Consider the following 23,579-nt stretch of genomic DNA (forward strand, 5'->3'; position numbering starts at 1 on the left):
AGCCGGCACACTGCACACTAAGAGCCAGAGAATCCTTAACAGCCAACTCATCAGACCGTTTGGAAAGTAGTCTGTTATCTCTGGGAGTGACAAGGTTTCGGGCCACCACCGCAGCAGTCATATCGTTCTTCACCACCGAATCCCCAACGGTAAGAGGACCAGTGGGGGATATGAAGGATGGGCGCCATATGTTGTCTGGAGAAGGTGGGACTGCCTCTTCACCAAGATTCAAGTCAAAACGACGGTCGGAGGGTCCAGACATTTTCAAAGTGTTGAAGGAAGAAGAGATCGGACAAATCAAGATCTTAGAAGTACAAGAAGAGAGTTTTCACAAGTAAAATTCAAGTGTGCTTTGAAACAAACAGCGTGCCTCTATAAAAAATCAGCACTCGACGGGATTTCAGAGACCGAAGAGGCGAGCTCAGAATTCGAAGAGGCCATTCAAAAATCGAAGAGGCAAGCTCAGAAATCGGAGAAGCATCTTGCTTTTCCAGACGCGTCGGCACCCGTCACACGCAAACTCAGCTTTGCGAAAAATCACGGGCAATTTGTCGAAGCACCGATCCCAGATATCGAAGAAGCGCCAGTCTTTTTCAGCCACGTCATCACCCATCACACGCAAACTCAACTTTGCGGAAATCACGGGTAATTTGTCGAAGCGCCGATCCCAGTTATTGAAGAGGCGCCAGTCTTTTTCAGCCGCGTCAACACCTGTCACATGCACACTCAGCTTGGCGAAAATCACGGGCAATTTGTCGAAGATTTTCGGTGAAGGAGAAAGCACGTGAAGTATACTGTTCAATCATCCAACGGTTGCCGACACGAGTGAAAGAATAGTACATCTACAGGTGTTAAAGAACTTCCTATAATTGTCTACCCTCGCATTCCATAGCAAGGCAGACATACAGAGCCTTTCTTCATCCAAAAAAATGTTTTCCCAACGAAACCTCTCGAGTCATTCAGTGTTCCTTATTCCTTGGAGTACCTCTGCAAGCCAATGACTCCAAAGCAAAAGTATCTCATATCACCAGGGTAGAAAGCAAGAGTATCTCATATCATGCACTCTCCCTGTCCTTTCCTTTGTCCTTGTTCCTACCTACAAAGACAAGGATAAAGAAAACAATATGCCGGAACTTCCACTCAAACTCGGGTAAGGAACCGACTGCTTGGAACCCTTCCCTGATTGCCTACCTAGCACTGCTCTCGAGTACTCGCCTTCCACTGCTGCTGTACTTTCAAAGAAGCTGCCACATCTTCTTGGAGGACAGATAAGGCAAGTGAAAATGATACCTTGCAGCATGTGGAGACAAGGTGCAGAAGGAACAAGCAGAGAAGAATGCGGTATGCCCGATCAACTCAGCAGAAGGAGTCCGAACTGAGGAACTCGAGAAGCTGCCACATCCGCCTAAAGAAACAAGCACAGAAGAATGCAGCATGCACAGTCAACTCAGCAGAAAGAGTCTGAGATGAAGAACTCGAGAAGATGCCGCATCTGCCTGAGGACGGTGAACTCGTTTTGACCCTTAAATTCTTGGGTCGACTTACTAGGCATTGTGGGCTGCACGTGCCGATTCACCACCCTTGAATCAAATCCTTAAAGACCAAGTCACAAATTGGAAGAGGAGCCCATCAATCTCGAAGATCATACCGTTGACCAAACTACTCAGGTGTGAATTAGAAAGATTGAACAAAGCAACAAGTCGTCACCTTCACCTCGTGCCTGCTTGCCATGCGTTCGAGTCAGCCTTCAAGAATCAAGCCTCAACGGCCCTTGAAGAAGCTTCCAGCCAAATTCAAAATCAAGCCTCGACGGCCCTGGAAGAAATCACAAGTCCGATTCAAGATTAAGTGTCTACCACCCTTGAATCAAAACCTAGTTCAAGAATAAGCTGTGGAAAATCAACAATTGGAGGAATCCAGAAAATCCTTCAACCCAGTTCAAAATCAAAGCTGTGGAAAGTCAACAAGCGCAACAAAATACGTGCCGATTCACCCACTACCAAAGCCAAAGATCATCTACCACATGAAGCTCCTTGTGGTCCAATTTCAACCTTCAAGATCAAGCCTCGACGGCCCTTGAAGAAATTTCAAACAAAGTTCAAGAACAAGCCTCAACAGCCCTTGAAGAAATCTCAAGCCCAATTCAAGATCAAGCCTCAACGGCCCTTGAAGAAATCTCCAGCCCAATTCAAGATCAAGCCTCGACGGCCCTTGGATCGACATCTACAGTAGGGGACTTCAAAACGCATCTCCTACACGTGACAAACACATGTATACGACGCGCCTTGAAGTGGGGGCATTTGTAGACATCGAAATTTCGGTAAATAAATGTTGACCGATAAATTAAAGTGTCAACGCTCATGTATTACATAAATTTTACACGTAGCATGCAACTCAACGAAAATTGAAATGAGTTGGAAAAGTCGTCAAATAGGACACGTGTCAACACCTGGCAGAAACAACTTATTTCATCTGGGATATTATATTCAAAATTAGGCCTTGGAAAATTCTATAAATACAAGCCCATTTCATTCATTTGGGGGGACCAATTCATATTACACCTTGAAGCTCTGAAGCTCTGAAACTCCGAAGCTCTCAAGCATCCAGGTTCCCGAAGAATCAAGAAAGCCTTCTTCGTTCTTCGTTCATCGTTCTTCCAAGATCAAGCCCCGACGGCCCTTTGGATCAACAATCATCCACCAATTCAAGATCAAGCCCCGACGGCCCTTGAAGAAAGTGTTCTTCGTTCTTCGTTCATCGTTCTTCCAAGATCAAGCCCCGACGGCCCTTGGATCAACCATCCACCAATTCAAGATCAAGCCCCGACGGCCCTTGAAGAAAGCACCATCGTTCATCATCAGTTCATCCAAGATCAAGCCCCAACGGCCCTTTGGATCAACAAACGTCGACAAATCCACACATCCAACCGTTCTTCAAGATCAAGCCCAAAAGCCCTTGGAGATCCGTTCGTCACTGTTCTTCAAGATCAAGCCCAAAAGCCCTTGGAGATCCGTTCGTCACTGTTCTTCAAAGATCAAGCCCAAAAGCCCCTTTGAAGATCCGCTCAAATCCACCTTTAAGATCAAGTCCACGGCCCTTTGGATCAATCACACATCCACAAATCAATACCTTACGGAGATCGAATCAGAGGACCAAATTTGAGAGAGATTGTAACCCAAAACTATCAAATACTTAATATTTGTTTGTGCGCGTTTGTTCTTGTCTCTTTCGTTTCAGGAATTTTCCGTGTTCACAATATTAATTAGATATTTTGGAGTTGGAAAATGCATAATATTAAAAGATTTTAATTGATTTTTAATATATTTAGAAAACATTAAATATTTATAAAAGAAATAATACATATAATTAAATAATTAAACTCACTCCTAAAAACCTTTTATGATTTTGGACCTAGATCTAAAAGCCCCATTAGCTTACTAGTCTCACTCTAAAGTTTTAAACCCTAAACCCTAAAAACCCTAAACCTAGCGAAAACGATCATTTGTTTTGGATAACCGTAGCAGATTTTCAAGTTTCAACTTACTTCGTTCCGTCTGATAACTTTCTTCTGTCTCCCCGCGCCGCGCCTTCCTCAGTCGGTCACCACTCTGATAATTTTCTTGGTTCGAACTTGAGAGACTCGCAGGCAGGCTCGCAGGCTCGCAGGCTCGCAGGCTCGTAGCAGGCTGCAGCACGCCTCAACCCTTTCACCATCTTGAATCTGGACAACCCATTTTGACGTCGACCACTCGCCTGCCTCGCCGTCAACCCTAAAGCCGTCTCGGTCGACAGCTGTCAAAGCCACCTTGATTCGCGGAGGTAAGTTACCTGCGGCCATGAGCAGCCCATTTCCCACTACATGATATATATTGTCTTCAATTCAATTGTTTGCTGATAATTGGCTGAGAAGGACCCAATTGTTCTAGTTGAAGTGGTTAATTGGTTGAATAATGGTTAATTGGTTAATTGCTGACGATAGATCTTAGCAATTAGCAAATTAGAAATGGTTAATTGTTTGAATAATCAGGCAATATAATAGAAATTAGCAGAGAGGGACCCTATTGTTCTATTTGAACTTCGATCAGTTTGCATTTTTTATTGTTATGATATTGTAAGAATCAATACAAAAGAAAAAGATTATTGATCATCTTCTCTCAAATGAATATGTAACCTTTTTCTTTCGAGGAGACGTCCAACATAAAACTATAATTCTGCAGTTATCATTTCTGCATTCTACACATGGTTGAAAGTTGGGTTTAACTGTTCATCTTCAACTGGTGAATTTAAGTTTGTTGGCATCCATTCGTTTTTGCTCAATCCCCTGCTATGCTAATACATAAAAATGATAGTGAAAACTCAATATGGTTGATCTTTTGAACCCGCTTCACGTCAGGATGACCAATCAACCAATCTTGGGGGGAAACGGTCTCTTTTGTTTATATTTATTTCCGCTTAACTCTCTAACTCTTACATAGAAAATGTCTATGGTAAATCAATAGGCTCACAGATCTATTCTTCTGTACAATAAATCGCCATCTTGTAGCACCACCACGACACCGATTCTTGTTTTTTTGGGAGCCCTCCATGCTTGATTATGATGAATGAGTGGAAAGATCTTTATAGGAGTCCGTGCTCGGTCCAACCAAAGAGTTAGTATCTAAAACACATATATATTGAGGGGGGTGGGGGGTGGGATAGTGAGTTTTTTCAGAAAACACTTGCTGCCCCCCTTCCGAATCCCGTGAGTGACTAAGCGTAGAGGCTTGGTGTACATAGCAAGAACCCGCTCAAAGTGACGAGATCTCGTATGACTGAGTTTGGCAAGGACCCTATAGGAGAAAAAAGGAACTACGCAATTGAATCGGGGGTAGGTGACAACCGACAAGGTTGTGTTACCATGGCTTGTATGAGATATTTTTCTTTGACCCATCAATGCAGACAGCCTAAATGTGTCTGTGAACAGTGACTTCAGTTTGGTTTTCGGTTTCAATAAAAAAACTGAATCGAATGGAACTGACCCACCCTTAAATATGACTGTCAATGTTCTTGATAAATGGGTATTTAACTTGATGCATGTTTGTCAAAGAGACTTCTAACTTCTTTTTATTCCTTTTACTTTTTCTCTCTTTTTTGCAAAATTAATGGTATTACTTCTGAACCTGATAGTTGTAGTAAAGTTGGTATTTGCATTGTTTGGTAAATTGAATTTGTTGCACCATGAAAGTCTGTAGAACCAATTAACTCAACTGCTGCATTTACTTTGATTTTGTATATTCTTATTGAAAAAGGTTGCGAAAAAATGGGCAAGAGAGGAAAGAGTCTGAAGAAAGGCGATGGAAACCCAATTCAGAGTAAGAGAAAGCTCCGGGATGAATACAGTCCCATTCAAGATGACGACATGGATGACGAAATTGATGCCTGTATGTTACTTTAACTAAAATCATTTGTTGTTGTCTTGTTAATTGAGTTGATGTTTGCTTGTTTAATACCTCGTTGAAATTGTTTTTATAAATTAATTTAACATTTGTTACAATCACTATCGCAAGAGAATGAAATTTGGACTGGGAAAGTAACGGGTTTAATAGGTGTTTAATCTTCTTTTTGCTTTCATTTTATAATATTTCGAAATCGATGGTTGTGTATAGTTCATGTTTGGACAAGAAACTGATGGGTTATACTGAATCCTTTGGTTGCAGTTCACAAACAAAGAGATATAATTCCTCTTGATGTTAATGAAGAGGATGAAGATTCCGATGAAGACAACGAGCAACCCGTCTTTGGTTTGGAGGTTTTCTATTCATTATATTCCCTTTCATTAAGTTCTAAAATTGCTATGGACCTTTTACAACTATTTAGTAGTTTAATTTCTTTAGTTGGAGTGATGCAGAATCAGTTTTTAGTTGCTGCAATGTGCTTTTCATTTGTTTTTTTATTGATGAAATTCTTAGGTCTGTGTCATTCACAATTATGGGTTCATTTTTACTCCTTGGTAACTGAAATAACTCTCTGATGGTTTCTATAAAGAGCTTCAGTTTTCCATGAATTTTATGAAATTTTTTTGTATATGAACTTTTGAACTTCATTTTATTCCCATCTTTAAAAGTGATAATTGATATTTATATCTTCAGATTCTAATCTTGTATTGGTAATACTCTTAACAGAATATTCATGATGACGACGACGACAATGACGTTGATGATGAGCAGGATACCGGCTTTTCTGCAAAAAGTAAGATGTTCTAAGATTTTTTGGTTTTCAGATTACAAAAACTTTCCTATTATGCTTGATTTCATAGTTCTCAGTTGAAATCTTGGGAAAATTGAGTTTTGTCAAGAATAAATGTTTAATGAAGTATATGTGAATAGGTCTGCATTAGATGAAGAAAGTAATCATCTTTTGAAATTTTATGAACTTTGCAATGCCACGTATTGACAGGGTGTATAATGAAATATACATGATATGTTATTGGTCACTTTATATTCATTGTATGAATGGTTCTATCCTCATCAGGTGAACAAACTACTTTGTTTCAAACTCCATTATTCTATCTTGAAACTTTTTGTTCCTTTTGGGTTGAAAAATCATTATATTTATGTAATTACTCATGAAAAGTGTCATTCTTAACATTCTCGTGGCTATTACAAGTTACTAGTTTTAGGACCACACCCTATTTGAAGTTACATAATTGCTCATAGTCATGTATGATTACAGTTGTTAGGCAGCAGAAGTTCTTAAGGGAGAAGTTTGGTGCTGAGGATGATTTGCATGATGATGAAGAAAACGAGGAAGAAGAAAAGCCTGTATGGGGTGGAAAGAAGCAAAACTATTATGGTGTTGATAATGGCGATTTTGAGGTGAGGGCATGTACATTAAGTGCTAATATATATACCTATTTCTACTTACTGGAGTTTAGACAAATTTTCTGTTAAGCTTTTTCTTCCCCCTTTCAAATTCAATCACAATGTCCTGTGTACACATTAATATTCTTTTGTGTTGATTTTTTAAATTAGTTATTTTGTTATTGATGTAGCAAAAATCAAGTGATGATGAATCTGCTGAAGAGGAAGAAGCAGAAGTGGTGAGGCTGCAGAAAGAAAGGGCAAAATTTTCAACGCTGGATGACTATGGGCTTGACGATATTTGCGAAAATGAGAATAATAAGGAATTAACTTTTGAGGTGAGGTTTGAAGACAAGGGTTTCTTTTGAATCTCTTCTTTGGATTTGGAGAAATGGATGAAATTATTAAGTTAAATATGGTCTGTACCAAACTTCAAAAGAGGGATTATGATGTAATATTCTTTCAAATGCCCATCAAATTTCTTTATTTATGCAGGAAGTTTCAATGAAGGGAAACAGTACAAAAAGGTTTCCAATGGAAATTGATGTTGCAGATGGCACGGGTACAGCTTATGAGGAGGTGAAGAAAGATTTGAGTGCCTTGTCAAAGGAGGAGCAAATGGATGTTTTATATAAGTAAGGTTTTTCATTTATATATTTATTGAAAAAAATATTAAAGTATAAGTAATTTTTTTTTTCATCTCTGTATTTTCTTTTTAAATTAAAGATTTGAGTGTTGTGCAGTTTTATATTTTATATGTGCGTACAAAATTGCATGAACTATCATACAATGAAGCTTTGGGAGAGAGTTATTGAGCATAGATTGAGGCAAGAGACACCGGTCTCGGGCAACCAATTCGGGTTCATGCCAGGATGCTCAACCATGGAGGCAATCTATCTCTTACGAAGATTGATGGAAAGATATAGAGAGATGAAGAAGGATTTACACATGGTCTTTATAGATTTGGAAAAAGCATATGATAGGGTCCCAAGAGACATTCTTTGGAGGATTTTAGAGAAGAAAGGAGTACGAGTAGCATATATCCAAGCTATAAAAGATATGTATGATGGAGCTAAAATTGTCGTAAGAACTCATGAAGGACAAACCGAAAGCTTTCCCATAACTGTAGTGGATGAGTTAACGGGACATATTCAAGATGATATTCCTTGGTGTTGATAGATGAAACTCAGGAAGGGGTAAATGCGAAGCTTAACCTTTGGAGAGAAGTGTTGGAATCTAAAGTCTTCGCCTAAGTCCATCAAAGACAATATATGGAGTGCAAGTTCAATGCAAATGGAGGCCCAAATGAGTTAAGGGTGAGGATCAGAGACCAGGAAGTACCAAAGAGCGACCGCTTTCACTACCTAGGATCTATCTTCCAAAAGAACGAAGAATTAGATGGAGACCTCAACCATAGAATACAATGAAGTGGAAGAGTGCATCTGGCATGTTGTGTGACCGTCGTATGCCACTGAAGCTCAAGGGAAATTTTTATAGGATGGCAATAAGGCCGGCAATGCTGTATGGCACAAAACGTTGGGCGGCGAAGCATCAAAACGTACATAAAATGTGTGTATCGGAGATGAGGAAGCTTCGTTGGATGTGTTGGCACACGAGAAAGATAAGATTAGTAATGAGGATATCCGAGGTAAATTAGGAGTAGCTGAAATTAAAGGAAAGATGAGAGAAAATCGGTTACGGTGGTTTGGACATGTGCAACGAAGGCCTACTGACACTCCGGTTAGAAGATGTGACTACGGGACAGAGGTCCAGGGCCAAAGTGGTAGATGAAGACCTAGGAAGACTTTGGAAGAGACTCTAAGAAAAGACTTAGAGTACTTGGATCTAACGGAGGACATGACACAGAACCGAGCGCAATGGCGTTCTAGGATTCATATAACCGACCCCACTTAGTGGGAAAAGGCTTTGTTGTTGTTGTTGTTGTATGCAGTTTTTTTTCCATTTTAAATTATTTCTATGGAGCGACTAGGCATTAAAGAGTTAGGATTCTTTTCTTCTCTTTCTCTTTTTAGCACTTGGAACCTGAGGGTCTAGGAACCATAATATATTTTAAATGTAGTTTTAACTACATGTACCTACTATAGGGGATGTTCACTTTAGTATTTTCAACTGGACTGGTTTGGGGTGTTGCACCAAGTAATTGTGCAGTGTTTTGTTTGATTTAACACTTTTTTTTTTCCAGTTGGTTTATGAAAAGTTTAAATTTTCCGTATAATGCGGATTTCTGCTTCTTTATAAATGCTTTTAAGCATTTATTTTACTTTTCCTGTGCCTTGTTGGGTTTCTGATTCAAAATTGCACATCCTTTTGTTTTGTATTTATTTTAGTTTTTCTTTGCCTCTTCTGTTGTACCCTGCTTAGTTAATGCTTTTTCCGTCCAGTTCCGCACCAGAATTAGTTGGGTTGTTGTCAGAGCTGAATGATGCACATGAAGAGCTTGAAAGAAAAGTTAATCCACTTCTGGGCAAGGTATTGTTCTTTTTGTTTTGTTTTTTTGCAAAATCTACCTATATTTCGTCAAATTTGAGGTGTTATCCCATTTTTTTTTTTGAATGCACTCTTAAGTATCACTGCAAAACACTTTTCTTGGCATCTTGGTATGAAGGTTTCTTTTTATTACAAAAAATGGAGGGTTTATTAGGAACAGTAAAGAGGCATTTTTTCAGGATAATGTTGTGTCTTGTTTGTCCTGATGTTGAAACTAAAGCCTTTATAGTATCATTCTTATGGATTTACCCCACTCTGATGTTTCCTTTGTTTCTGTTTTTTTTTTTGTTTCCTGGAGAAGGTTTCCTTTCTACTTTTTTTGTTTCCTTGACAAGGTCTCCTTTTTTTCTCTTAGGCTTTGCAATGTTGATACTTTTCCCTGTTCTATATTTGTCGGTTTTATTCTTGCATTCATGGGTTTCACTGCTTATAGTTATAATAAAATAAATCGTGCCTGGAGATGGGATGTTCATGTCTGCATCGGGAATCTGTTTTATATTTTTCTTAAATCATTTTTAGCATTACTCCTTGATTCTGTCTCACAGATTTCTTTTTGGCCCCAAAATAATGTGACTGTTCTAAAAGATGTGATGATAGCGTTTCTATCTATATTTCCTGCAACTTCAAAAATAATTTCTAACCTACGCCAAGATGAAACTTAAAGTGGCAATTTTGGAATAACAATTTGATTGTCCAAGTTGTACCCTTTTCAAAGCATACACTGATTTTAAGACACAGGACTCATGTTTTTCTGTCTTCAGCATGAATGCCTGTAGATGTAGTGGTATGATGATCAGTCCCTTTGAGGAGTTAATATGTTGGGATAAGTTCATAATCATCCATGTATTGGGTTCCTTCTAGCTGTAAATATGCTCTTATGATTTTAAACTTCAATGTCTGTATATCAAATACTGGGGCAAGTTTGTTTAGGTTTCTTCTTATTGTCTAATTTTGTTTGATTTTTCCCCCTGGTTACATGCAAATGTTTTTGATACATTTGCGCGGTTGTGTTAAGTTTATTGAAATTTTCGTGTTTTCTGAAGGTTAAAAAAGGGGAGGTCATGTTGGAAGGAGGGATGCGCTATTTGGAGATTAAGCAGCTTCTTCTGCTTTCCTATTGCCAAGCAATAACATTCTACCTTCTTCTCAAGTCTGAAGGACAACCAGTTCGTGACCATCCAGTACTTGCTCGCCTCATAGAGATCAAGATTTTGTCGGATAAGGTGGTCTTTTTTCCTTTAGCTCACTCCCTACAGCATCTTGAACTTGCCGGCCTTACACAGATCTATAGTCTCCATAAAGATTTTAATTTGAAAAAGTAAATAATATTCACATATGTGCGTACAAATTGCATATACATTTGATGCAGTGCTTTTGCTCCCATCTCTCAAGTTATATTTTATTTACATGTTTTCTTTTGAAAAGATGGAATATGTGTGACCATTGACTAATGAGAATGTGTCCCTTCTCTATAATAAGCAACTCTCCTTTTGATACTTAGCATAAATTTAGTTGGATTGTCTGCCACTTCTTTTGGGTTTGTGGTCATGGTAGCAGACCTATAGCAACACTGGAATTTTAATTATCAGGGCAGAAACCATTTCTAAAAATCAAATGCCTGCTGAAATAGTGGTTATATCACTTATATGGTGCATATTACAATTATTGTGACTTTGGATATATAAGTATAACTGACCAGACAATAATGTCTGAACCTGTTTTCTAATCGCTCTCGTAAAATGTTGTCCCAATTAATTAAGGATTTTTAATTGTTATCTTCAAATTTATATTTTATTGGTTTCGATGGAACTATGTTGTAATTAATTTGCAATTTAAAGGTCACATTGGAGATCAGGATACTTTTGCAACTTGGTATTGTTTATAACTGGAACTGGTGTGGGGCAAAAGGAAAATTACAACCCATTTGAGTCGAACTTCAGCTTGTTTCATAATGATCCCTGCATAGTGCAGATTAACAATTACGTATGGAAGTATAGGGTTTCGTTTCCTTTTGATCTTATTATAGTAATGGTTTGTATGAAGATATGCTGTTTCATGTTCCAAAGATATTGGCTAATGTGGGTTTCCCTTACAGATGAAGCAACTTGATGGGAATCTACCATCTGATTTTGAGGAAATTTTAAACAAATATAATGGGGTGGAAGAGGTGGCAAAGTCTGGTAAAAAGACTTCTATTGACGCATCTGATTCTTTTGGTAAAGAATACAAACCCCAGCCTATCTTGGTTGAGGAAGAAGAAGCAACTGTGGTAGTTACTGCTTTAATCACTGTCTTTGAGCAGTATACATTGTATTGTTTTTCAGAAATGATATCTTAAGAGATTCATACTTTAATTCATTGCAGTTGCATGACATTGCTAAGGTAGAAATAGTGGAGCCTCTGAAGGATAATGAAAACAAGGTGGGAAAACACAAATTTCAGGTAAATGCATGGCATATTTGTTAACTAGTTTCTGATTCTGTTCTCTTTCCTAAATTTTGTAATGTATTTCTCTTTGTGGCTGCAAGAAGATTATCATTTTGTTTTATGCTGACCTCTTAGTATGTGGCAGAATGATGAAGTTGGTGTACAGAGCATGAAAATGTTGAAAGTAAGAGCTGCCCTTGAGGAAAAGTTGAAGCAGAAGGGTGTCTTCAGTTCCATCGCTCTGAAAACTGATAAACCCAGGAAACTTCTGAAGCCATTGAATGGGTACCACTTTGCTCCTATACTTACTAGTATGTACTTGTACCTATATTGTGAGTACTACTAACTCAACCAATTTAAACAGGAAGCTTGAATCATATGATGATTTTGATGATGACACTGTAAATATTGAGGGTGGCGTCCATGGATTGAACAATGGTCGTGCAAGTAAACTCTCCCAACTTGCTGCTAATCCAAATAAGTCCAAGGTATGACCTCACCACTGCTGCCTTCCCAATCAATACTTGTTTTTAACTTCTTTCCTAGGTATGATACTTATTGAAATTTATAATTAATGCCTTCATTTTTCCTTTAGAGATTCGAACTGGAAATAAACCCCTGCATTTCCTTCCACTGGCTTATACATCTGGATGCTGTTTTCCTATGTTCGGTGTTGTAGATTTTGTGGAGAATGCAATCAGAACATTAGCTGTCTAGTTGTTATGATTTCAACATAGTATCATGTAATCATGGTTCAAGATAACCTGGTGAGGAATAGGGATGGGCAATGGACACCTATAGGTACCCGCACCATCACAATTACCACAACCAGTCACCACCCCAATTAACACATACAACGTAACACCTAATGAGTACACATTGGCCATCCCTACCATGTAGTTTCTAGGAAATCTGCCTCCGATCTTTGTGGCCACTGTCAATTTGTCCCCTGAACTAGCTTTTTTTTTTGGGAAAATTTGGTTCTTAATTAGCAAATTTCCCCCGTCGTCAATTTTTATTTTTCACTTTCCATTCAATTTTCTGTCTAATAGTGTCACCATTAGGCATGTCTGTCATTTTACAGAGTACATAAGTCTTTTCCATGCCAATTTGGGTCAGAAACATCCATGGGTTAAGATATTGGTTGGTGGATATATCAGTAGTCCCAATTTATGGATATATTGGTAAAAAATATAAAGGCATTATGGATTTTATAATGAATAGAAAGTAGGAAAAACTAATGTTCATGTATAATAGAAGAGTTGTGTTGACTAACAACTAATTTTGGTATATTTTGTTAAATGAATTTAAAAGATCAACAGTTTTGGAAAGAAAGATTTGGTTAGTGCAGTGGGGACAGCTGTCTATCATCAAATGAATTAAAAACTATAGACAATTGTTAATTAATAGGGGTGTAAAGTCTGAAGTTTGAACTTTTACCGTCTTCTTCATTCTCTGAGAGTTTGAAGCTCTTTTATGAACATCGACTGGATTTTCTTCATCCATGCCCACGGTGGTCCTAGCTGGGAGGTTGGGTGGTCTGATCTCGGTCACACGATCTAGAGGGAAGTTGGTGAGCACATAATCTCACCAAAAATGGTCGATTTTCTGCTGGGTTTATACCGAATTTTAATCGTTATTTCGCTCAAGGTCGGTTATATTGGAGATTTTCCATCGTAGAATCAATATTTGATATTGCACTGAGTTTTCGTTGAAAGTAAATACAGATACTTTACCCCCCCCCCCATTTCGATTGTCAGAGGCATGAAATTACTGATATTCGGTAAATTGGTGGTGAAGGGTAGAAAAGGACAGGTAAGAGAGGTGAGGAAGCCTTTAGGTCCGTATGGTGGAGAGGCCACCGGAATCAATGCAGGAATCAGTCGGAGCACCAGATTCAAGAACTAAATGTTACTTTCCATGGAAACTTCACATTCTGAACCCATTTTGTTGAAGTTGGAGACTTGTATTTGATCCCTCTCAACCCAATTCGTGTTGAAAATACCAATATGCACTCTAAAGTGTCACAGTTGCCCATCATGTGATATACTGATGAAAAATTTGATCAGTAGGGGTAAATTGTTAGTGACCATAAAATTCTAGGGGTACATTCGCAAAACAGCATTTTTCCTCTTTCGAAAGAAAAAGAGATACACTGATGTGTTTTGTCATTATGCTGAAATATATCATTGGATTATTAAAATAATTCCCTCCGTCCTTTTTTTTTGAGAAGGCTATCTCAGGTGATGATGATTTACCTCGGCGAGATGATATTGGGGAAAGGCGGAGAAAACATGAGATTCGAGTGCTTGCAGGAGCTGGAATCAAGTCTCAGGATGACGCTGGAGATGAAGATGGCACTATTTCGGATGATGGAGATGTGGAGATGGAGGATAGTGAAACTGGAGATTCAGAAGATGACTTCTACGAACAAGTGAAAGAAAAACGAGCTGCAAAACTTGCTGCCAAAGCTGAGATTTATTCGAGGTACATTTTTCATTGTGGTTAGTTGCTACATTGTTTTAGCTGCTGTGCAATAAATGTTAATCTTACATAACATATTTCATGTTTGGGTTCATTCTTTTTTGTACGAGTTTGTTTTCATCATTGTTGCTCTCTGAGTTATTGTTGGTTGAGGAAGGGGGTTGGTGGTTTTGAGTTATTGTTGGTAATTTGTGTTGGTGCTTTGCTTCTGCAGGTCCTCGATGGTTCCATCTTTGGTGGAAACTGAAACTGTTGATGGGAAACGCCATATTACTTATCAGGTAAATACAAGCCAGTTTTGACCATGCTCATCTAATTGGCTACATAATATTTACCATTGTTTGTTGGCTCACCGTATTGTTTTCTTCCTCTGTATCTGCACCAGATGGAGAAGAACAGGGGACTTACTCGTGCTCGTAAGAAGCTGATCAAGAATCCAAGAAAGAAGTACAAGGTATTTTGATCAAATAGTCCAACACACGTAATGTTGCAGGCTATTAAATGATTGCTCTACTAACTCATCTCTTTCTCTGTGCGTGTGCAGTTGAAGCACCAGAAGGCAGTGAAGAGTAGAAAAGGACAGGTAAGAGAGGTGAGGAAGCCTTTAGGTCCGTATGGTGGAGAGGCCACCGGAATCAATGCAGGAATCAGTCGGAGCACCAGATTCAAGAACTAAATGTTGCTCATGATTTTGTCGTTGTGTCCCAATTTTGGTAAAGTGAGAATTTCTTTTGATAAAGTGACATAATTTTGAGTAACTTAAATGATGTCGCCAAATGTACTTGTATACAATGACGAAATCATGAATTGAATGGAATTGAATGTCGTCGTTGGGATAAAATCAAATTTCATATCGATTTGAGATTTGAGATTGACTAGTAGAAACCAGAACCCAAACCCTAAACCTCCAATTCTCAAAACTTGTAGGAAAGCTTCTGGGATTCTGTCGAGAATGGCTGGGAACTCCCCCCACACCAAATTATTAGTTCCTAAATCTCTCTCCGAGTGCACTCAAGACAAGTCCAATGGCAGGCGCTGCGACGCAAATGCTCTGTCTGCACTTCAAGTGCTGTTCTAGGCACGAGGGTAATGGGTAATTGATTTGAGTTTTGTGTAGTTCGACTACCAAATCTTTGTGTGCAATTCAGCTCACACAATCCTCGTCGCATCCCAATTGATTAACTTCTAAGATTTGCTTACTCTTCTTTAGTAATATTGTTTAAGAATATAAGAATCTTGCATCGCAATATTTTGACTAAATGAAATACTCACGAATTTATAACCCCCGATGAACCTCCTTAAAACCCTGTACGTATTTTGGACCCTGAAAATTACTCCATTTTACAACAATTAAAGAAGTAATACTCACGAATTTATAATTTAGAGACCAATACTAACGGATCTTCATCATCCAAATGAAAGAGCTTAGATCGAATATTCGAATTTATGGAAAACAAATCCCTTCCCTCTCTAACTTAGATTGGTTGGGGCAAGACTTGATTCGTAAGTTTAGCTTCTTTAATATGTCAGTTGGGAGGTTAACTTAAGCAACTGGCTTACATACAAGGCTCCCTAAAACCATGAGGGGATCCATTTTGACATCTCATAACTCCTAGTCGTAGAATACAAGAAGCTCCCCATATGAACTTACTTGGGAGTTAGGACCCGTTTTTCAACCATATACTTTCTCACATCTCAAGTAGAAAAAGTGAATAATAAAACGTAAAAACTAAATGGTCATCAAATAGGCAAACATGTCCTTAACATCCAAGTTTTTGTTTTCATGCCATCTCCTTCATTTCTCCCACCACCTCCCTTCATCATTCTCCGTTCCTCATTTTTCTCATCTACTTTTCTTCTATTTCAAGTATGCACAAAAACACTAAAATTTGAAAACGAAATAGTTACCAAATGAGCCGGCTTAGGTACCACTTGTAGAACACTATCAAATGATTCCTATGAGCCTTGTAATTTGGATATTGTTAAGGATGAAGTGCTGATTTTAGGGGTGGGTTCAAAAAACCGAAAACCGCACCGAACCGAAACTGCCAAAACCGAACCGAACCGAACCGAACCGAACCAAAAAAAAAAATCATATATAAATAATAAAAAAATATGTTGGCATCAGGGTTTGAACCCCTGACCTCAGGTTGGGGAGTCGTTTCAAGCCAACTTGACTGTCAGCTTTGTTTTGTTATAATTGTACCGGTAATTGATTTATAGGTTTCTAATAGTTAACGCTTTATAAAATTTCTTAACTTACAAACCCTAGCCGTCATTCACATTCCCATTTCAATTTTTCACGTTTTCTCAAACTCTCTCTCTCCCTCCGCTGCTTCCTCCTTGAGTCTCTGCCTTTGCTTCCTCAATCTCTCTCTCTCTCTCCCCTTCATCTCTTCCTCCAAATCACTCTCTCCAATATTCTCCTGTCCTCCTCGCGGATTCCTTCTTCCAAACCATGATTGTTGTTGCAGATTTCCTTTTAATTATTTTGTTGTTGTTGCAGATTTTCTTTTAATTATTTTGTTGTTGTTTCTGCGTGTTTTTGGGGTTTTTTCTTTTAATTATTTTGTTGGGGTTTTGCATGTTGGCAGCAGATGCATAAGTTTTTCTTTTAATCTTCCAATTTGGCAGCAGATGCATAAGTGTTCCGTGGCTGGCGAGAGCTTTGGGACTAAAAATAAACCCCCAAGGTAAAAAACTCTCATGGTTGCTATTTAGTTCTATTGGGTTTATTTTTAGGGAAAAATCAAAAGATTTAACACATGCATGCATTTTCTCTGAGAGAGCTCTCAAATCCACAACAAGAAATACGCACCGACACCCAATAATGTCAGATCCATGGCCGATCGTCCCAGTTTGTATTCATTTGATGCAGAAGTTTCTGCATCTCCATTGCTCAATCGTTGCAGATTTCTTCTAGATTAAAAAAAAAATCATGGAAAAAAACCGAAATAAACTGAAACCGAGCCGAAAAAAATCAAAACCGAAAAAAACCGAACCGAAAAAAACCAAAATTTTTTTGAACCGAACCGAATTGAACTGAAAATTCGGTTCAGTTTCGGTTTTGGAAAAAAACCAAACCGTTTCAAACCGAACCCAACCCTAGCTGATTTAGTCCATGAATTATCACCTTAGTGAAAATTAGATCCTTGAATTATTTTTTAAGTAAAATAAGTCCCTAAATTCATTACAAATTGCTAATTTCATCCCTACTATTATATTCAAAGCTATTTTATCCAATTTTTCGTCAATTTAAGTCACTTGAAACAGTTTAGAGTATAATAACGTCACTTTCTCGCCTATAAGCCATTAACATTTAATATAGGTTGCGAATCTAACTACTAATTTACCTTCCAAAGTAAACCCCATACACTATTTCTTTATGAAAAATTACCAATCTACCCTCCAATGTGTGTCACATGCAAGTAACTTGATTTAAATTGACGAAAAATTGAATATAGTAGCTTCGAATCTAATATTAGGGATGTAATTGGCAGATTTTTATAATTCAAGGACTAATTTTTCTTAAAAAAAATAGTTTAGGGACCTAAGTTCACCCTATTGTTAATGCCGGATGACCAAATCCAAACAGTCACAGAGAAAAAGTATGAATTGCTGATGCTATTGTAAGAAATCTTCTGACTACTCATGCACGCAAATAACCTAAGCTTAAAACCTCTGGAATAAATACACGATCAAAATTTCCAAAAAGAGGATACAAAAAATACATGATTGTGTTGAGATACAGATTAAGGTGGTGACAGAAGATAATAACAAGTATTCAGATTGCAGAAGCAGGCTTTACCTTCCCTTGCAGAAACTGCAAGATATGTTCACGCTTCCAATTGTCGATTCTGTGATAGAGATAAAATAATAAGTTTGTAGAAATGCGACTTTTCCCATAAGGAATACCAATGATGGTAAATTTCTAAGCAAGATATTATAGATGTGCATGGCCAGGTTCAGGCAACATTCAAATGGGCCGTCCATATTTTGAGAAACCTTGTGAAAGAAAATTAGAGGGATGTGTCCACTGTTTCTATGTGAATGATAAAAGGATGCTCACCTTATTGTTTCCTTATGTTCGCCTGCATCATCTAGCAAGATCAACTTTGGTGGAGAATTGAAAATGTATTGGACTTTGACTGAAGGGAACCAATTCTTCTCTTCTTCAATAAAGCCAACAATTTCGGGATAGAAAACCAGTTTCCTCATGCAGACTTCCAGTATAGCACCAGAATACGTGATCTGTAGTTATAAATAGTCATATTAAGCATTTCCTTATCTATTAAATAAAGGTTAAGAGAGAGAAGCCTCCGATGGAAACTGACAATTTGCAGAATTAGGTAACGTGTACCAATGGATAACATTTTTATAGCATAACCCTTGGAATCAAAATTCTCAAAACATCTAAAGTTGCCCTAACATGTCCTGACATTAAAATAGCAAGTCTCATGCAACTAAAACTGATGAAATCAACAATCCCTAGCAAGTCTCAGACCCAACAGGATATCGGCAGATTAAAATATAATTTCAACTTCGAGCAATCATCGTGTGTATAACTTTACTTACCTTTGTCATTGAATCATCAGAATCCTCGGTGCAACATTTCATACAGTTGGATACCAATTCTGCTGTCAAAACTAGGACTTCAGTAAGCTTGTTTGTGTCTTTATTTTTTATTTTTTATTTTATAAAGAAACAATTATATTAAAAAAAAGGAAAGAAGCAGAAACAACAGAAGGAGTGGTCAAGCAAACCACCCGAAACAGAAAATGGAAAGAGAAAGAGACAACTCCACAGAGCTGAAGAGCACCCTAACACAAAGTCACAAACTAAAAGGAAGCTGCCTTCCAATCTACTCAAATTAAGGAGAGGGTAATTCCACTGAACTCACAAGACACGGAAACCGGGAGGGCTGACAAAAACCTCCGCAAAACCAGCTCCTGCATAATCTACCTAAACCCTTCTATTTATCTCCATCCAAACCACCCAAAACTTAGTGAAAATTATCCAACCCAACATCATCTTCACTTTATTACCCTGCCAAACCAAAGGTGAGCTTTACTAAGCAGAGAGAGGCAGTCCCTTGGAATTATACAGTACCCATCTCCCTAACCAGCTTCGACCACAAACCCAATGTCATCATACAATGAAGAAAGATTGATCAACAGATTTCAAATCTAACTTACATAAGATACACCAATAAGGCGACCAGCGGTTAGAGCGGTGCCTTCTATGAACCATGTCACAAGTGTTAACCTTGACACGGGCAATTATCCAACATCTTTACTTTAGATGGAGCTCTGGATTTCCATATCGTCCAATAGTAAAGAAAGAGTTCATTGTCGTGATTAGCAATGAAACTATAGTAAGATTTGTAAGAATACCTTCCTTTGGGTTCCAGGGACAATTTCCTTGAATCCATCATAGAAGGGTGGAAAATGATATTTTACAGCAATCTCAAAAAGGGGTGAAGATTCTTCCACTTCCCCTTCGATTTCTCCTGAAGCAAAATTTCCAGTTCATCCATCCACTGGAAAAATCCACAACACTAGAAATGGCCATATTACGACAACCGGTATACTGTACTACTGTAGAGCTTGGAACTGAGATTTAAAGGTAGAATTTCCCAACCACTCATATTCCCAAAACTTGTTTCTATCAACATGTTTGCGCAACAAAGTGGCATTTTGTAATGAAAGAGTCGTAACCACGAGATCTCTCCTTCCAAGGGCTTGGACAAATGCAAGTGATCTCCAAAAAATGCAAGTGATAGTGATGTCTTATAACGCAAACACCATTAGGAATGGCCACTAATTACATCGTCTTGCCACTTATTTCCATGATCATCAGCTATGCAGTTGTATTTACATTATTCGGTACGGAATATCTATGGAATTCAAGATTCAAATATCTTTCGGTGCTCCTAATATCTATGTCCTTAATTGATACAAATGATAATTGCCAAAGTTGGGAACCTGTAGAAATGGAGACTCCTCCTCTTCAGATCACAAATTCCTTCCCAAAAAGTCAATAATTGCCATTTGCCAGTGCTAAAACTCTCAGACTTTGTTCTATGATTGCACCAATCAATGTTTGCTAACCTAAACACCTCCTAAACAGTCACTCTTTCTTTTTCTTTTTTTTTTTGGGACAATTCCTAAAGACTCACTCTAATTTGGATTAAAACACTTCAAACCCCATCAACAACAACAACAACAATTCACACAACCAAAATATACAACAACAACAAAGGTAAAGTGTGGGAATTTGAAAAAGAAAGAGAAAAATGGAGGAGAATTGGATTGGATGGGTAACCTTGATCTTTGACATACTCAGCCAAACTGTTACAATCAGAGCACAAAGCGAGACCTGTGAAACCAAGATTCTCGCATTCCCTTGTGCTCATTTTCTCTTTCGATGCACCGGAAGCTACTGCCACCGCGAGCACCACCAACATAGCCGCCATCAACGCTCCCATATCTCTTCCTTCCGAGCTCACGAGTCTCAGTCTCTCCTCCCAAGACTCAAAGCAAAAACAAAACGATGGTCTTGCTCTTGGTCTGGGCGGGCCTTGGATCGTTCCGGGCTTTAGAGCATCCGGTGTTGGGTTAGAAAAGTGATGGATATAACTTATTCTAACGAGGGGTTATATCTTTTAGGCTATATATATTTATTTATATAGTACTTTGATTAAGCGATGATTTTATTTTATTATTATTTTTTTGTGTTAGCTTTTCTTAAATTGATTTTTAGACGTGATATCTTAAATTTCTTTTTTTTATGAACCTTTCAACCTAAAAAGTTCAAATTGTGACAAAGTTAGATTTCATTATTTATGAATCGTTCGTTGGATTAGATTCTCTTATCTCAATCTCATCAGTTGAAATAAACAAACTCCCACTTCGCCCTCTGAAATAAATTTATTTTCATGTATAAACAATTTACCTAGCACCAATTGATAAATTAGTATCATACAATTTTGAAAAAAATTATTTGAAAATTTCGCCCACCAATGCCCATGAACGTTAAATCAATTTGAAATTTTAATTCTTATGAAATTTAAAACAATCATTAGTTACCCATATTGCAAGAAAAATAAGTAAGAAAAAAGATTTTAAAAAATAAAAATAAAATGAGAGTATAAATGTATTTGCAAGTGGAGAGAGAGTGATAGAATTTTGCTCACATGGGTTGCTACTTGTTTTGTGGTACCCACTGTTTTTTGGGGCTAGATGTAGCCCGATTTTATGCTATCCAAGAAAGAACGTTGCTAGCCCTAGTGGCGGATCTAGCCCCATTTTTCGGCTCATTGGGGATAAAATTTCTCGCTAAGACTTGAAATATAGTAGCCTCATGGAGGATAGAGTCCGCATTGGGGGTGCTCTTACACACCACAAAGAAATATTTCCCCAACGAAGGAAAAACATTTTTGACATCTAGCTTACGTAACGACCAATCCCGAGAAACTGCCAAATTAAGAAAAGTGCGAATGGTAGCGGGTTTAACGACGGGATTGAATGTCTCGCCATGACGTTATGTGCTACTAAAATAACATGGTGTCTTGTGCCACTAAAATAATAAGGGTGAAGTGCCGATTTAGTATTTGAACTATCACTTTAGTGAAAATTAGGTCCCTGAATTATTTTTTCGGTAAAATAAGTCCCTAAATTCATTAAAAATTGATAATTTCACCCTTACTATTATTTTCAAAGCTATTTTATCTAATTTTTCGTCAACTTAAGTCACTTGACACACTTTAGAGTGTAATACCATCATTTTCTTGCCTATAAGCCCTTGACATTTCATATAGGTTGCGAATCTAATATCTAATTCACCCTCCAAAGTTAACTCCATACACTAGTTCTTTATGAAAAATTACCAATCTACCCTCCAATATGTATCACATGCAAATAACATGACTTAAATTGACAGAAAATTGAATATAGTAACTTTGAATCTAATATTAGGGATGTAATTGGCAAATTTTTATAATTCAATGACTGATTGTTCTGAAAAATTAGTTTAGAGACCTAATTTTTACTCAGGTGATAATTAAGGGACTAAATTGACAGTTCACCCAAATAATAATGTAAACAAAAATCCAAGCTTGTTACATTTGAGGCCCATTTGTTATTTTCTAGCTTCTCTACGATTATGAATAACTTAAATTCATTTAGTTAATTATTCCATCTCCTGATTAATCATAATTAATTAGTTCAACCTGCTTTTGTAATCTTACACTATGTTTAGATGAAGAAATTTAAGATTACTAAGGAATTTAAAAATGACGGAAATCCTAAAAGAACAATGGAATTGAATACGGAATTTGTTATTTTTAAACTCTCAATCATAGAAATTGGGAAATGACACCTATTTACATGAAATTTGAACTTGGGAATCGGAGGTCCCAAATTCCAAGTTTTTTTATCCACGCGGAAATTCTAAATTTCTATGTTTATGTATCCAAACAAGGAAATTGGTACATGTAAATTTATAAATTCTGACTTTTATCAAAATTCTAAGTTTATTTCCCTCATCCAAACATAGTGTTAGCTTCCCAATAAGGTGTGTGATCCACTAGGTTTTAACCGACGAGGCAGTAAGAGCAATTAATCTCCAATAATCTGTATAGCGAACTTAAAACCTTTTTAGTACTATCCTTATTGTGAAACAGATTATCCATTTCACGAGTCTTACTAACTATGAGTAACACCTAGCTAACTATATGTTATGGTGTCCATGTCGATATGGAATAATTATACAGAGAACCTGTGTAGTTTGGAATCACAGTATAATAGTCATTCTCTACTACAATACTTTCGTTTACATTTATAAGTACAGATGATTAATGCCAAACCCTTTTGGTTATGAACATAACACCAATTTAAACTATTTTGCTCGTATGATCCTTTTAAGGCAATGAGTTTTTGCATATGCAAACATAAGTGTGCACTGATCCTTTCGAAATTACCAATATCCACTCGATAGTTCCACGTTCGGGAATAGTTTTAGGATAAACACATGAGATAATTGTCTCAATAACTTAACTCATTATGTTACTTCCTTCTTATGTATGAATTATCTATACAACTCATTGAAGTTGTCCATGGACTCACCCAAAAGATTTTTATATGGTTTAGTTGATGTTGGTGATCATGCCCGGTGATTAGCTCATGAACTATCGTGGTATTGTCCGAAATAGTTTATCAACTTGTTGATTGTTTTTAGGACATACCTCTAACAACTACATATTTCTTTTAGAAATATAGAAGAAGGATGAACTAAACTCACCCTTGAAGCTATTAGAAAAAC

The 23,579-nt window shown here is 37.5% G+C and overlaps 2 protein-coding genes across 3 annotated transcripts; one reads left to right on the forward strand and one right to left on the reverse strand.

Moving 5' to 3' along the window:
- The first annotated feature begins 3,443 nt into the window (after positions 1–3,443).
- Positions 3,444–15,104, forward strand: LOC126610710 (protein THALLO). Its single transcript, XM_050278821.1, has 17 exons — positions 3,444–3,819; positions 5,289–5,420; positions 5,697–5,788; positions 6,162–6,228; positions 6,712–6,854; positions 7,031–7,177; positions 7,335–7,474; positions 9,242–9,329; positions 10,391–10,570; positions 11,443–11,616; positions 11,712–11,789; positions 11,920–12,059; positions 12,139–12,262; positions 14,008–14,261; positions 14,473–14,539; positions 14,644–14,712; positions 14,803–15,104. Exons 2-17 carry the CDS (start codon positions 5,300–5,302, stop codon positions 14,932–14,934), a joined length of 2,016 nt encoding a protein of 671 aa, XP_050134778.1. The 5' UTR covers positions 3,444–3,819; positions 5,289–5,299; the 3' UTR covers positions 14,935–15,104.
- Positions 15,105–17,925: 2,821 nt separating this feature from the next.
- LOC126610712 (uncharacterized) lies at positions 17,926–20,899 on the reverse strand. 2 transcript variants are annotated; one of them, XM_050278825.1, is made up of 4 exons: positions 20,583–20,899; positions 18,834–18,892; positions 18,328–18,509; positions 17,926–18,115 (listed from the first exon to the last, which is right to left on the reverse strand). In XM_050278825.1, exons 1-4 carry the CDS (start codon positions 20,743–20,745, stop codon positions 18,043–18,045), a joined length of 477 nt encoding a protein of 158 aa, XP_050134782.1. In that variant the 5' UTR covers positions 20,746–20,899; the 3' UTR covers positions 17,926–18,042. The 2 variants fall into 2 exon arrangements, with proteins under 2 accessions (XP_050134782.1, XP_050134781.1); XM_050278824.1 differs by having other exon boundaries at positions 18,834–18,895.
- Positions 20,900–23,579: the final 2,680 nt, after the last annotated feature.

The sequence above is a fragment of the Malus sylvestris genome, chromosome 17 (assembly GCF_916048215.2).
Source record: "Malus sylvestris chromosome 17, drMalSylv7.2, whole genome shotgun sequence".
In the NCBI taxonomy this organism is placed as follows: domain Eukaryota; kingdom Viridiplantae; phylum Streptophyta; class Magnoliopsida; order Rosales; family Rosaceae; genus Malus; species Malus sylvestris.

Coding starts and splice junctions, on each gene's coding strand:
- LOC126610710 (XM_050278821.1), top strand. CDS start 5,300: ATGGGCAAGAGAGGAAAGAGTCTGAAGAAAGGCGATGGAAACCCAATT. Junction 5,789..6,161: donor AACCCGTCTTTGGTTTGGAG/GTTTTCTATTCA, acceptor TACTCTTAACAG/AATATTCATGATGACGACGA. Junction 7,178..7,334: donor ATAAGGAATTAACTTTTGAG/GTGAGGTTTGAA, acceptor TTATTTATGCAG/GAAGTTTCAATGAAGGGAAA.
- LOC126610712 (XM_050278824.1), bottom strand. CDS start 20,745: ATGGGAGCGTTGATGGCGGCTATGTTGGTGGTGCTCGCGGTGGCAGTA. Junction 18,896..20,582: donor TGAGTATGTCAAAGATCAAG/GTTACCCATCCA, acceptor TAGTTTTGACAG/CAGAATTGGTATCCAACTGT. Junction 18,116..18,327: donor GAACATAAGGAAACAATAAG/GTGAGCATCCTT, acceptor TCTCTATCACAG/AATCGACAATTGGAAGCGTG.